The 15,932-nt window shown below is 41.0% G+C and overlaps 1 protein-coding gene across 2 annotated transcripts in view; it reads left to right on the top strand.

The window, feature by feature from the left end:
• The window catches only part of METTL24 (methyltransferase like 24), a 125,970-nt gene that overhangs the window by 58,482 nt on the left and 51,556 nt on the right, over positions 1 to 15,932 (top strand). For both annotated transcript variants that reach the window (XM_056125322.1, XM_056125323.1), the window contains one exon: positions 3,618 to 3,846. In XM_056125322.1, coding sequence (XP_055981297.1) covers positions 3,618 to 3,846 — 229 coding nt within the window. The remainder of the gene's footprint in view (positions 1 to 3,617; positions 3,847 to 15,932) is intronic.

Below are 15,932 nucleotides of genomic sequence, written 5' to 3'. Positions count from 1 at the left end.
GAGAAAACTTGGGGCTGAAGAGATAGTACAGTGAGTAACATGTTTGTCTTGCACACAGCCAAACCGGGTTCAATCCCTGGCATATGGTCCCCTGAGCACCACCAGGAGTAATTTCTGAGTTTGGAGCCTGGAGTAACCTCTGAACATCTCTGGGTATGACCCCCACCCCCACCAAAGAGAGAGAGAGAGAGAGAGAGAGATTAAAATTTAAGACGGTATAATGGTAGATAAATATTTTCTATCTCCTTTTGGTAGGTTGCAAGATACTAATTCTCAGTGTAAGGCAGAGTAAAACTTGGTAGGCAACACATAACACATATTCAGGCTACAAATCCAATATTTGATTAAAAAAAAGAAATCTAGGACATTCAGTTGCCATAGGCATTTCAATAGGAATGGAGGCACTCCAGAGCCAACAATTTTTAATTATAATGGTTTAATTAACACAGCATGAACTCAAAGTAGATATGACCGAGAAATCAAAAAAAGTCATAGATCCTTTTAAAAAATTTTGTTCTAGCCCCTCATCCCCATAAAATCCTTAATAGAATATCTTCCATAATAATATAACATCTTTCACAGAACCGGGTGACTGGTCTCTGAAATGTTAGAAGGGCGAGACAGCTCTTCTGGTACCTTTGGAAATTAATCCCCCTTCTATTTCTTCAACAACATTCAGATTTGATAGCTTGTCTATGCCAAATTGTTCATTGTGATCTCAAATCCTTAACATATTAGGATGATATCACAAGAATCAGTTATATGATTTTTTATTTCTTCCCTCATTGAAGGATTGGTTATAGTCTTCAGGAAACCTTTGGCTATACATATTTAACTGCTAACCTGTTTTAAAAGTGGTTGACAAGCAAAAGAGATAGTACAGGGGTTAAGGCCATTCTTGGTTTGATCCCTGACATGTCATATGTCTCCTGAGCACCATCAGTAGTGATCCCTGAGTAGAGTACAGAGCTAGGAGTAAGCCCTGATCTCAGCCAGATGGGAACCATCCCTCCCCCCAAAACAAAGTGAAAAGAAAAATAAATGGCTATGGTAGGATTGCTAGTTGCTCACCAGTATTCACTCTCCCCTTCTTTCTTTGTCAACTCCCAAGGTTACAGCAAAAGGCCCACTTTATGAAGTTGATATTGCCTAGGCAAAGGTTTAGGTTTCAGCAACAAGACAAGCATCCAAATGCTGTGTGTAACTTTGGGAACTTGTCCCTAAGAGTACAGGCACTTTACCTTCTACCTTCCCTAACTCTGGAATACAGATTTGATAGCAGGAAGGGAACAATTGATTTAGACCTGCAGAAACTAGACCTATGATCTATATTTCTTGCTTCATGGTATAACCACAATATCAAAATTTCTGTAAAGTAACATTTTCTACAGAGAATTCTCATTTATATCAGGTGAGCAAAAGAAAAAAAAAGATTTTCTTATAAATTGTCCTTTGGCAATAAAATTCTATCTAGTTATTTGTCCTGTTTGTTATTTGTTCTAAAATCTTGTTTCTAGCTATGAGCTTCTTCTGATCAAAGATAGTGTCTCTGATGTTTAGTGTACAGCCTCATTCACAGAAAGTGTTCTAAAAAGATTCATTTATACAGGAAGAAGTCATTTATACAAAAGAGAGCCCACTTCACTCCTGGCTGACTATGGTGTGATCTCTTCTGGGAATTCCAGACCCCCCTGAATAACATTCTCATTTCAAGCAGCATTTTGTAGGTTTTTGGCCATCAGCTACTTCCCAGCACTTACAATTTAGAAATTGAGCAAGATTGGGCCCTTTACTTCATCCTTAAAAAAAAAATTGGATTGATGCTGGAGTGGGAAAGGGGGACATGACAAATCCAGAACTCACACATTTTCTCCCCCTTGAGTTGTATCTCTGGCCCTTAACCTTTTTCTTCAAGGAGGTTTACTGTCCAGTAAATGGATAATTTCCTACACTCCCATGACCTCAAAGATTCCATTTTTGTTCCTATATCTGGTGTTCATGCTTTGGAATTTTATGAATCAAATTTAACTCCTGACTTTCCAGTGTTTGGTAAAGTTTTATACCACTACATGCATCTTACATTTGGTTTTCCTCTTGCTTTTTATATCTATCATATGCTTGACTAGTTTAAACTAACCTTGAAGAAGAACTATTTTGAGGGCATGAATTAATTTTATGAGATGGCTATTTTCTGTACTATTTATACGGATGTATGCACATAGAAAACCAACTGAATTATAACCTTCATATCTTTGTGGTGCAGTATACTGCTTGCATGCAAGTTATCTTCTAAAAGAACCATAAAAAATTGAAAAAAGATACTATTTTGAGCCGAGAAAAGTAAAAATTACAGCTGTTATCCAAATGCAGTTTATTACTTTATTCAGTGTGATTAAATATATTGTTTAAAAAAAGGAATATTTCTGAGTAAATAAGAAAGTTTTAAGTATATGAATTCCCCAGATGATGTGCTATCTACTGGATACTGAAGTACAAGTAATTCACAATATTTCCCCCCTACTGATGTGAATGTTGGTGAGGTAACTCTTTGGCTTCCTAAGTCCGACATCCAGTAAGACCACTTTCATTTACCTTTTATCGAAAACTATAAATAACTATATCGAAAAATAAATTCTATTTCTGTTATTTTTGTGAGAGAGTTGGGGTTTGGGCTATATATAGCAGTACTCAGCCTCTCTTCCTGGCCCTGTGCTCAGGAGATCATAAGCAGTGCGGAGGATTGAATTGGGATTGGCAGGGTGGAAGAAAAACCTTAACACCTGTACTCTCTCTTTAGTTCATTGGATTCTCTTTATATTTCTCTCTATTTAGAACAAAGATTGCATTTAACTATTTTTTCATTATTATTGGTGGGGGAAGCCCAGTAACGCTCAGGGGTCCAACTCCCCTTACTATCATTCTCTGTCAGTCGGGCCGGCAGTTCAATGCAAGTGCCTGAGAATACAGTGCTGCTCAGGTCTTGTGGTGCTGGGGATTACCTGGGTCACCTGGCACTGCTCAGAGACCTCCAAAGCCATGCCTGGTGATGCTTGGGGGACTATATTGTGCCAGGGATCAAAATGGGGTCAGATACATGCAAAGCCTTAATCCTGGTAGTAAAGATTTATATCTCTAAAAATTAACTTTCAAAAGCTTCAAAGGGCTCTACATGCATGAACGTGTAATTCTCTGGTCTGTACATAACAGCAGATACTTCTACTTTTTTTTACCCAGAAGAATTTTTTTAGTTAATCGTGCTTTTTTTGTTAAAGCAAATTACTTTTTATTTATTTGCTTTTTGGTCACTCCTGGTGATCCTCAGGGGTTACTTCTGGCTGTGTACTTGAAAGTCATACCTGGCAGTGTACAGGGGACCATATGGGAAGTCAGGGATCGAACCCAGGTTGGCCACAAGCTAAGCAAGCATCTTATCCACTATACTATTTCTCTTTCCCTTAAAGCAAATTTATTTCATGTCTGTAGTTAGTCATGTGTTAAAACAGGAGAAGGCATGGCGTGACAAAGAAGATTTTTCTAGCTACTCTCATTTTGTCAGGCCAACACTTTTTGTTTCTGCCTGTTCTTTGTTATTTGAGTTTCACTTGCTTTCTTTATAGGCTGGGCAGTGATGACACCCAGTTTGAGGTGAACATGGCCAATGATGGATGTGAAGTGCACCGTTTTGACCCAAGTGTTAAATCAGCTCACAGTTTGGAAAGTCAGCGCCTTTGGTACCATCGCTTGTCTGTTGACTGGCGTGACCCCCATCCAGCTATTGCTGCCCAGAAACTGCATAGCAACACTAGAAAATTGGGAACGATTTTGAATGAATTTGGGCATCACAAGGTAAGATTTTAAACTTTCATTTTATAACCAAGTAAATTCCACAAACTTATGAACTGTTTCTTTTTTTCCAATGCAAACCAAGATTTGGCTAGTTGAAGGTCCAGTTTTAACCTTACTGATGACTCATCCTTATTTATAGAGTCAGTTCTGTCTGCAAATCATTTTGGCAAGGATAGATATATTGAAATTACTTGAAGATTTTGGTTGTTTTTGAGTAGTACCAAGGTTTTAGCCAAGACTGGGCAAAGGAGATGAAGAAACCAAATTTTGGCATGGACTCAAGAGTACCATTTCCATTTGGCAACGGATTGGTTTAAACAAGTAAACTACTTAAGTTTGTCTCATACAAAAAATAATCAAAGTTTATGTTTGATAAGATATTGCTTGTGTATTATGTTTCTCACTATTGCAATAACTGTTTTGACTTTCTGAATGATTAGAAGTCAGAAAAAGTCAACATGGCTTTCATTAAAATGTACTTTGTAAAATTGAACGGATATAACGGATATGCTATGTGTTGCAACTGACATCATGTCAAAGGATGTCAAATCTCTGTAAATATCTTTTGTTGTGAATGAATAGCAAAAAAAAGGACTGAATCTTTGATGGTTTTCCTTGGAAACAGTTTATAGCTGAGATCTGAGCTCACTGGAGTTTGTAGACAGATACTAGGGAAATTCTCCTGAGTGTACATGGTTGGCTGTGTTTGATCATCAGTTCTTCTTGAGTTTGGCCTGTGTTGGTTTGTTCCTGGCTAGAATTGCTGTGTAATTTAGAACATGCCAGAATGGTTGTTTTTATCTGACAAACAGTACACAATGACTCAATTTTAAGCTAAGTTGACTTCTTGATATGTAATAAAAGGGCCTTACCCCTGCATTGTTCTTCTACACCTTCTCTATTCTTTAATCCTCCCTTTAATTGTAGCACTGTAGCACTGTCTTCCGGTTCTTCATCGATTTGCTCGAGGGTGCACCAGTAACATCTCCATTGCGAGACTTGTTGTTACTCTTACATATCGAATACACCACAGGGAGCTTGCCAGGCTCTGCTGTGTGGGCTGGATACTCTCAGTAGCTTGCGAGGCTCTCCGAGAGGGATAGAGGAATTGAACCCTGGTTGGCCGCGTGTAAGGCAAATGCCCTACCCACTGTGCTATTGCTCCAGCCTTTAATTAGAGGAGGAAATTCTCCAAGAACAACTTCAAGGAATTTGGTGCTGTTTTAACACGTTTAATGATTGATTTGTATTTTACTTTGGCATCGAGGGTAAGTAGCATTTAATAGTTAGAACCTTTAACGAATCAGGTATGTATTTGGTAATATCTCTGAACAGAACTCATAGAGGTAGAAACACATTTTAGAACTGTATTTTGTTTGTGCCACTTGTTACTTTCATAGTACTATGTTTTTTAGAGTCCAAAGTTGTAGGCTTTATTCTCTAGTATGTCAGCTTTTGAGGCTTCAAAGAGCTAACTCTGGATGCTTTGCATCTAGTCTTGCTTCCCCTCCTAACATTGTTTGCATCCTGGTTCTATCTACTCCCCACTCTTCAAAGACAAGATGAGTAAAGAGGTGAAACTCCGTCATCTTTCTGTAGCGGGTAACATTTTAGCAAAAGATTTGGCAAATGTAGTGATTTTGGTGGGGAGGGTAGTAAATTTACCAAGTGTATTACTTTTGGTAAAATTAGACCTTGACATATAATTTGAGAGACCAGAGAGAGAGAGTACTCGCCAGGGGTATGATTGCTTGGCATAAGGCAGATCCTGGTTTGATGCTCTGCACCACTTACAGTCCTTGAGAACCAGGTGTTAGGATAGTCCAGGGCACTGCTGGGTGTGCTCCAACCTTCAGTGAATTTTAGGTACTAGGTACACAAGTGAATTGGCTTTTTTTAATTATGAAATCATATATATTTCAAAATATCTTTGTTGCTTTACCATTGGTTTACAACACTCTATGTTTGGAAGCAAAATATAGACCCTACTCCAATCTCCACATTACTTCTAGTGCATTTACCATATCAAATCCATCCCCTCTACTATTTCCTCCCACCCACAACTCCTTCCCCTATGGTAATCATTCAGTTTGTTTTTCAAAGTCTCAGAGTAATGTTTGTTCTTTATTTTTCTTATTTATAGCCTGTAAATGAGTGGAACCACTTGGGCATTTACATTTGCCTTTCTGACTTTTTTTCCCTCACAAAATCACCTTGAATCTCTAACCCTATTGTTGGAAAAGGCAATATTTAATCTTATTTGTTTGATTTTTGGGCCACTTCCAGGTGTTCTCCAAGCTTACTTTTGGCTCTGCACTCAGGAATCACTCCTGGCAGAGTTGGGATACCATATGGGGCGTCAGGGCTATAACCCAGGTGAAGTGCATGCAAGTCAAGTGTCCTATACATTGTATTATCTTTATCCAGTCCCCAGGATTTCATCTTTTTAACAATTACTGAGCACCATTCCCTTGAGAATCTATTTCACAGTTTCTTTATTGTTATCCATGATGCAGTGAACAAAGGGTGCAGATACCTTTTCAAATTTGTGTTTTTCTATCCTTTAGAGTAATATGTAGGATGAAACATGCTGGGTTGTATAGAATTTCTGATTTTAGTGTTTCAAGAAAAATCTATTCTGTTTTTCTTAACGGTGACTCCAAATGACTGAACTGTGTTTTTTTTTTTTTTAAAAAAAAAACTCCACAGGCACTGCAGTGGGCAAATATTTATGCTGAGGATGAAGCATACAACCTTTTACAACATTGCTCCTGAGACAGTAGAATAATTTAACAGCGATACTTAAAAAGCAGTAGTATTTTGATAGATTTTTTGCTATTCCTAAGGTTACTAATATTTATTAAAAATACTATTAACACTCTAAAATGTTCAAGATTGTAAGCTTTATGAATTTCATGTTTATCACAATAAAAATAATTGGAGAAAACTAACAAAGAAAGGGAGCTGACTCAGAATTGCCAGAGATGTATTTGCTGCTTTAAAAATCCCCTTGTTGCAGAATTTAAAAGATACTGATATTCTTTCATAGAGATTTTGGTGACTGCCTTCAAACAAAACCAGCAGAAGAGAAAGAAACCTTCCAGTGACTGATTGCTTCCATTAGGAACATACCTCTAGGAGCGAAGACCTAAGGAAATCTAGTTTTTGGCCTTTAGCAAGCAGGGTCCCTATTTTCATTTTTCTGCATGTGAACAGATTCTGGTAATAGAATGCATCTCGTGCAGGGGAAGCAAGTAGAAATGTCCGTGCACACTAAAACAATGTTCGTGCATTTTCTACATCTTGTTTCCTGAATGTGATTATAGAAACCAAAGGGTTATTCCCCACCCCCACCCCACCCCCCAGTTGTGTCATTTTCGAATCATGACTTTAAAATGCCTCACATAGTTTGGTGATGTTTTGCACATTAAAGCTGTGTTTTCTCCCCCCCCCCCCCCCCTTTTAGTCCATACCTTGATTCCAGACACGCAGGCAAAAATGTAGGCAGAAATCAAAAGCAGAATCTGAGATGATGACAGAAAGAGGCATATGGCTTTTGTGCTGCTTTAAAAACTCTTGGGTAATTTTAAATTTTAACTATAAATCAAAAAGCCTTTCTAAAGCGTCAGGCAAGAGCAGCTGCATCAGCAAAAGCTCGGGAACCAGGAGCCCAGTCTGCCCTGGAATGCTGTTGCCTGGATCTCGCCTTACTTGAAATGATGGAGCGTCTTCTCTTTGCTGTAGTGCTTGTTGCTATAACTAGACATAAACTTTTTCCACAGTGTGACTTAGAAATATTGAATCCGAGGGTTGGAGAGATAGCACACGGGTCAAAGTTCTTGCCTGACATGTGGCTGCGCCTGGGTACCACATGAACCAAAGGGAATTTCCCTGAACACCTCAGGAGTGACTCCTGAACACAGAACCAGGAGCAGCCAGCCAAATGCAGCTTAAACCTAACCCTACCCACCAAAAGAAAAAGAAACATTGAATCTGAATTTTTTGCTCATATTAATCACAATGATTTGGGTTTTAGTTTTCTAAAGTCTTTATTACATAAAGCATCCTAAATGAGAAATTACTACTGTTTTCAGCCCTTACCATTCTGTTAATATGAACTTCAGGCTTTATCTCTGTTAGCTCACTAATCTAAGTTTAAGGCCTCTGACTAGAATTCTCTAAAGAACTTCATCAAAATACCATGTGGGAGGCACCCATATATGTTTTTTCTCTTTTCAGAAATAATATAACAAGAGTTTCTCTAGAAAATCACTTGCTTTATCTAATTCCCCAACAAGTGTTTGTTTTATTTTATTTGGGGGCAGTGCCAGGAATTGAACCCAGGGTTTTACACATTAAGGGAAGCCTATTAAGCCCTGTTATATCATCTCTCTTGTGGAGACACAGCCCACACTGCCAGCTATTCTGGAGGATGAGAGGCGAGGGAGAGGCGGGTGGGGAGGAAGCCATACTTGGTGCTCAGGGACCGGGGGCGCGTGATGCTGGAATCAAACAAGGGTTGGCTGCATGCAGGACATGTCCCTTAAGCCCTGTGCTCGCTCTTCCATCCCAGACACAGACATGTTTCTAATAAAAAATTAGTGTGAAACAAGGGCAGTTGGTCCCTCGTAGTGGTCATAGAGAACTTCTATTGTTTGTGGTCCCTGGGCCCAGCAATTTGCAGGCAATTATATGGAAAGTAAATACTGTGCCATATGGAAATTAAATAAACTGAAGAATTAATAGACAGCAGCTGTGGCCCGTTGTTGGGGCTCAGCTCAGACCCGGGCAGAGCTGCATTTCCTGCCTGCTCAATGCAGGGACAGGTCCTGCTCCTTGGGGGCTGCCCGCTGGCTGAGGAACCCCCATCCAGGAGCTCTGGGTTCCTCTGGCTGTGGGGACTTGCCCTTTCATCACAAAACCTCTGCTCAGTTGTGTACTCCCTGCTGTGTTTGAAGAGAATATAGATCTTGACATTACACTACGAACGATTCTTTATCTTTGCTTATTCAAATGGCAAATAAAAACAAGAATATAAACAGGATTCTGCCCACACTGGAATGCTTGCTGGGAATAACGTCCCTGCATTGCTGCCAGAAACAGATTCTCTATTTTAGGAAGACAATTCGGCCCTCTGTATAAATTATATCACCCTTTCTATTTCCTAGATGATTTCTAGAAATCATCTTTGCTTTAAATTCTTTTCTTCGTGGTTTTTGGACCACGTTCGGCTGTGCTTAGGGCTTACTCCTGGCTCTGTGTTCAGGAATCACTTCTAGAAGCCCTCAAGGATCATATGTGGTGCCAGGGATCAAAATGGGTCAGCCATAAGCAAAGAAAGTGTCTTAACCCTGGTACTGTCTCTCTGACCCTTTATTTTGTTTTTGGGCCACACCTGGCAATGCTCAGGGGTTATTCCTGGCTCTGTGCTCTGGGATCACTCCTGATGGGGCTCGGGAGACCATCTGTGGTGTCAAGGATCAAATTTGGGCAAGGCAAGTAAGTGCCCTACCTTCTGTATTATCTCTCCAGCCCCATCGCCCTTTAAATTCTGTTTTGACTGCTGTTCGCCTTTCAGCCTTTTCCCTCCCTGATAAGTGTTGTATGAAATACTATTCTAGTTTTCTTCTTTATTATTATAGTTTCAAACTTTGTCACCTGAGTGACATAATTGGTATTTTCTTGGATTGTGCTTCAAAGGCCAATCTAATAATCTGCCTTTAAAAAAACAGGTATGTTTAATTCATTTGTGTTTATATTTATTGTGGATTGCTGGCATTTTTGACTAATTAATATTCTTTCGAAGCAGGCAATTTGGATTTATTTTTTTCTGTACTTTTTATTTGTCTTTGTTTTGGGACCTCACTCTGTAGCACTTAGAACTCAGGCTCTGTTCAGGGATCACTTCTGGAGTGGCTTGAGGGACCATATGTGCTTTAGGAGGTGCTAGGATTGAATGAGGATGGCCACATACAAGTCAAGTGCCCTTTCTGCCATAGTACATCTCTGGCCCTATAATTTGCTGTAGTTTTTTTTTTTGTCTTTTATCAAAGTTAAAAAAAATTTTTTTCCCCTCTCTTGGCATTCCTCGCATATTCATGGAGGTGCTGAACCAGTCGATCATATTCCTCGTCAATGTTGTCAACAATGGCATCTTCCCATGTTGCCGCAATAGTGCCAAAGAGTTCCCAGTTGGTGGTCGTTCTGGGAGTTCTCTTTTTGAACTTTGCAGCCCTTTCTCCCTGCTCTGTGAAGTAGAATTTTGCACGAAGGAGACGGTGGTCTGATCCCATTCGAAATTTTGGGACAACAGCGACATCGGTCAGGCAAAACCTTCGATTGAATATGATGTGGTCTATTTCGTTGTGGAATCGTCCACCGGGGGACTCCCATGTCCAACGTTTAGATTCTGCCTTCTGGAACTGTGAGTTACCAGGGATGGTCCTGGTCGACATGATGAACTCAGACAGTCTCTCACCCTGTTCGTTCCATTCTAGGCCATGGGTCCCGATGTGAAGTTCTTCAGCTGATCTTCTCGGTCCTATCTTGGCATTAAAATCACCCACAATGATCTTGTAGAAGATGTGGTCTTCTTTATAGAACTTTTCCAGCTCCATGTAGAACTTCTCGATTTCTCTTTCATCATAATGAGATGTTGGTGCGTAGACAACGAAGATAGAAACTGCAGGCAGTGAGCCAAATCTATTCAAATGTAAACGTCCGATTCGGGTTGTTAGGCATTCAAATGAATCAATGCTCATGGCCAAGTTTGTGTTGACAAGGACACCGACGCCTTCGACACCTCTTTTATTGCATGTTCCGAGGAACAATTCTTCTCCAGTGCCGAAAACGGCATGGTGAGATTCGTGCCTTCTTGTCTTGGTCAGACCAATGATGTCGTACTTGATCATTGGAACGCCAAGAGAGAGATAGCCACAAAAAAACACCTGTCTTCGAAAACTCTTGAGCTAATTCGCCAGCGTGGTTTGGCGCATGCCTCAGGCAACCGCAAGCTAACGTCCGAGCTCGCAAAGCAGTGCAGAGATGCGATCAAGGAAGACCTCAAAGACTACAAGACCAAGATGACTGCCCTCCGATGTCCTGATGGATCCATCACATCCTCCAGAATGGCAATGGAGAAGATTATCCATGACTTCTACTCAGATCTCTTTGATAGGCATGTCCACTTGCCGACATACCAAATTCCACAGGATGGATATGTCGTTCCCAATGTTCTCCCTTCTGAAATCTGACACACCATTTCGTCGGTAAAGAAACAAACAGCACCTGGCCCAGACAAGGTCAGACCTGAACACCTGAAGAACCTGCCGTCAGTACTCATCAATACACTGGCTCGGCTCTTCACTCGCTACCTGTCTGAATGCAAGGTTCCGTCCCAATGGAAAACCAGCAGGACCATAATACTGTTCTAGAAGGGAGACATCCATGACATTGGCAACTATCGCCCCATCTGCCTATTGTCTGTCATCTACAAGTTGTTCACTTGAGTCATCCTGAATAGGATTGGCAGAACACTAGATGAAGGACAACCATGCAAGCAAGCCAGGTTCCACAAAGGATTCAGCACCGTCGACCATATCCACACAATAACCAAGCTCATTGAGGTTTCTCGGGAGTTCAAGATGCCACTCTGTTTAACCTTCATTGATTTAAAGAAGGCCTTTGGTTCTGTTGAGACGGAAGCGGTCATTGAAGCCCTAGCCAATCAGGGCATTCAAGCCCAATACATCAAGATCCTCCATGAGCTGTATTGCGGATTCACTACCAGGATCTCACCATTCTACAGAGAAGTAATCATTGATGTCGAGAGGGGTTCGGCAGGGTGATACCATTTCACCGAAACTCTTCAGTGCCACCCTCGAAAACATCATGCGACAACTGGAATGGGAAGGAATGGGAGTGAAGATAGATGGTCGGCAACTACACCACGTCCGCTTTGCTGATGACATTGTTTTAATAACACCAAACATCAGCCAAGTGGCACAAATGCCGGACGACTTTGACCGTGAGTGTGGAAAGGTCAGACTACAGCTGAATCTTACGAAGACAATGTTTATGAGAAACAGCCTCGTTCCTGATGCCCCATTCGCTCTCAATGGAACGACCATCTCCGAATGCAACAGCTATGTGTACCTAGGTCGAGAAGTCAACATGACAAATGACCTGGCACCCGAGCTGCGCAGGAGGAAGAGAGCGGCTTGGAACGCCTTCAAGAACGTCGAAGCAATAGCTAAGAGGATGAAGAACCTCTGGCTCTGGGCACATCTCTTTGATTCCACTGTTCTTCCTGCATTAACATATGCCTCAGAGACCTGGGCCCTAGCAAACAGGATGAGAACGCTATTCAGGTCTCCCAAAGAAGAATAGAAAGAGCTATGCTTGGAATATCACGTTTCACTCAAATGAGAGAAAGAATCCGGAGTTCTGACATCCGTCGACGATTAAGAATCAGGGACGCTGTCTCATTTGCCAAGGTGTCAAAAATCAGATGGGCTGGTCACGTAATGAGATTTAAAGACGACCGCTGGACTAGAGCTGTTACCGACTGGATTCCACGGGATGTCAAAAGACCGCGTGGCCGCCCACCTACCAGATGGTCAGACTTCTTCGTCAAGATCATGAACGATCGGTTTGAGGCTCTTCTTGTTCCCAGAGCGAACAGATGCCATTGGGCTACACTAGCACGCTACAGGGACAAATGGAGACGTTACTGGCGCCCGCTCAAGCAAATCGACGACTAATGGGAAGTTAAGTGATTAAGTGATTTTTTCCCATGTGGCTGGAGAGAGACTTCAGTGGGTAAGGCAATTCCCTTGCATGCAGTCAATCCAGGTTCAATCCCCGGTATCCCATGTGGTCCCCCAAGCACCAATAGGAGTAATTCCTGAGTACAGAGCCAGGAGTGACCCAAAATCTAAAAGGAAAAAAAACACCTCTTATTCATAGTTACTTTTGCATTTAAAATCTAGATAAGTACAAAACTTTAAAATGTAAAATTGTGTTGTGTTTTTATATCCCTCCTACATAAAGAATAATCGAAGCAGGTTAACTACTTATTGAATATAGGCTCTCAAGTGGTCATTATCTAGTGTTTATTTTGAATTAACAAGCAAAAATAGCCAAAGTCTGGTAAAGACAAGTAATAAAGGGAGTTCAATAATTTGAGCAAAGCATTTGTGACGCCCGCCTGTCCTTCGCCAACTACAAGACCAAGATGACTGTCCTCCAGCGTCCTGATGGACCTATCACATCTTCCAGAATGGCAATGGAGAAAATTATCCATGACTACTACTCAGATCTTTTCAATAGCTATGTCCACCTGCCCACGTACCAAATTCCACAGGATGGATATGTCGTTCCCAATGTTCTCCCTTCCGAAATCCGACACACCATATCCTCGGTTAAGAAATGAACAGCACCCAGCCCAGACAAGGTCAGACCTGAATACCTGAAGAACTTGCCATCAGCACTCATCAATACGCTGGCTCGGCTCTTCACACGCTACCTGTCTGAATGCAAGGTTCTGTCCCAATGGAAAACCAGCAGAACTGTACTAGTGTACAAGAAGGGAGACATCCACGACATTGGCAACTATTGCCTGATCTTCTTATTTTCTGTTGTCTACAAGTTGTTTGCTTGAGTCATCCTGAATAGGATTGGCAGAACACTAGATGATGGACAACCATGCGAGCAAGCCGGGTTCCACAAAGGATTCAGCACCATCGACCATATCCACACAATAACCAAGCTCATTGAGGTTTCTCGGGAGTTCAAGATGCCGCTCTGTTTAATGTTCATTGATTTAAAGAAGGCCTTTGGTTCTGTTGAGACGGAAGCGGTCATTGAAGCCCTAGCCAATCAGGGCATTCAAGCCCAATACATCAAGATCCTCCATGAGCTGTATTGCGGATTCACTACCAGGATCTCACCATTCTACAGAGAAGTAATCATTGATGTCAAGAGAGGGGTTCGGCAGGGTGATACCATTTCACCGAAACTCTTCAGTGCCACCCTCGAAAACATCATGCGACAACTGGAATGGGAAGGAATGGGGGTGAAGATAGATGGTCGGCAACTACACCACGTCCGCTTTGCTGATGACATTGTTTTAATAACACCAAACATCAGCCAAGTGTCACAAATGCCGGCTGACTTTGACTGTGAGTGTGGAAAGGTCAGACTACAGCTGAATCTTACGAAGACAATGTTTATGAGAAACAGCCTTGTTCCTGATTCTTCATTCGCTCTCAACGGAATGACCATCTCCGAATGCAACAGTTATGTGTACCTAGGTCGAGAAGTCAACATGATGAATGACCTGGCACCTGAGTTGCACAGGAGGAAGAGAGCGGCTTGAACACCTTCAAGAACGTCGAAGAAATAGATAAGAGGATGAAGAACCTCCGGCTCCGGGCACATCTCTTTGATTCCACTGTTCTTCCTGCATTAACATACACCTCAGAGACCTGGGCCCTACGGAAACAGGATGAGAACGCTATTCAGGTCTCCCAAAGAGGAATTGAAAGAGCTATGCTTGGAGTATCACATTCACTCAAACGAAAGAATCCGGACCTCCGTCAATGGTCAAGAATCAGGATGCTGTTTTGTTTGCCAAGGCGTCAAAAATCAGATGGGCTGGACACATAATGAGATTTGGAGATGACCACTGGACTAGAGCCGTTACTGACTGGATTCCATGGGATGTCAAAAGACCGTGTGGCCGCCCACCTACCAGATGGTCAGACTTCTTCATCAAGAACCTGAACGGTCGGTTTGAGGCTCTTCCTATTCCTAGAGCGAACAGATGCCATTGGGCTACACTAGCACTAGGACAAATGGAGACGTTACTGGCACCTGCTCGAGCAAATCGCCGATTAACAGGAAGTCAAGTGATCAAAGTGATCAATAATCTGAGCAGAGTAAACATTCTTATAAATATGTACTCATTAATGAAAAATTTACAATTGCATTAATAAGTAGATGCACAGAATTAAAAAATCCACAAGGAGATTCAAATATATGCAGATTTGATATAGTAATTAAGAGGTCATGTCAAATGGGAAAAGGTGGATATTTCAGTAAAATATATAGGAAAACTTGTTTGGGATTTATACAAAATTTATGATTCATGTTAATTGCCATCAGAACAGAATGGGGATTTTTTTTTAAAAAAAGAGAGGTATCAAGCCAATGATGTAATAAGTATTTTGAAAATGATACTGTAAAATGCCTTCCCCACCACTTTATATTTAAACACTGTGTTTACAAAGCAGTTCATGATAGTTTGTTACAGGCATTCAATATTCCAACCCCAATCCCACCACCACTATCACCTTCCCTCCACCACTGTCTCTATTTTCCCAACCACCCAAGTTTCCCCCCAGAGCAGGCCCACAATAATTTATTTCATATTGCTCATTACCACTAAATGGCTAACAGGATGATCAAAAAATACTTCCATAGAAGAAAATTTGTGAAAATTGTTGTATCTCTTCATGGGACATTAAGAGATACAACATGTCCTGTTCTTAAACTGTTATGGCAAATTAAGCCTTTTGTATTAACATTTTTGTTAGTCAAGCTCAGTTCACTTTTACTTTACATTCCATCCAATCTGGTGTACTACTAATGGAACGTCAGTGTTTTAGAGTTTGGAGATGTTGCTTCAGAAAATCCAGAATATTTTACTGGGCAGTCCAGCTGAAGGCATGAGTGTGGCTCTGGGGTATGGGAGTGGTTGCCAGGGCTTTTTTTAGGGTGGGAGTTATAGCCACTTGGCTCTGAGATTGTCCTGGAGGTCTCAGATGGAATGAGTGTCCGAGAAATTTTTGTGGCTATAAAAATACTTTTTAAACAGAATGGGGATCTTTAAAAATATAATCAAAGTAAGGAATTAAAAAGAAAAAATTATTATTTTATGTCACATTTTTGGTTGTGAAATTACGAAAACCAAAATGAAAAGGCAATAAATAAACTGGAAAAATATTTACAATTTGTATTATAGGCAGTGAATTAATTTCAGCTATATATAAAGAACTTCAACAAAAAAGTCAACCACTTTAATT

Source organism: Sorex fumeus, unplaced genomic scaffold (genome assembly GCF_029834395.1).
Source record: "Sorex fumeus unplaced genomic scaffold, SorFum_2.1 ptg000054l, whole genome shotgun sequence".
Lineage (NCBI taxonomy): Eukaryota > Metazoa > Chordata > Mammalia > Eulipotyphla > Soricidae > Sorex > Sorex fumeus.
Note: the sequence above shows the minus strand (reverse complement) of the source record. Positions and strands in the feature narration are given on the sequence as shown.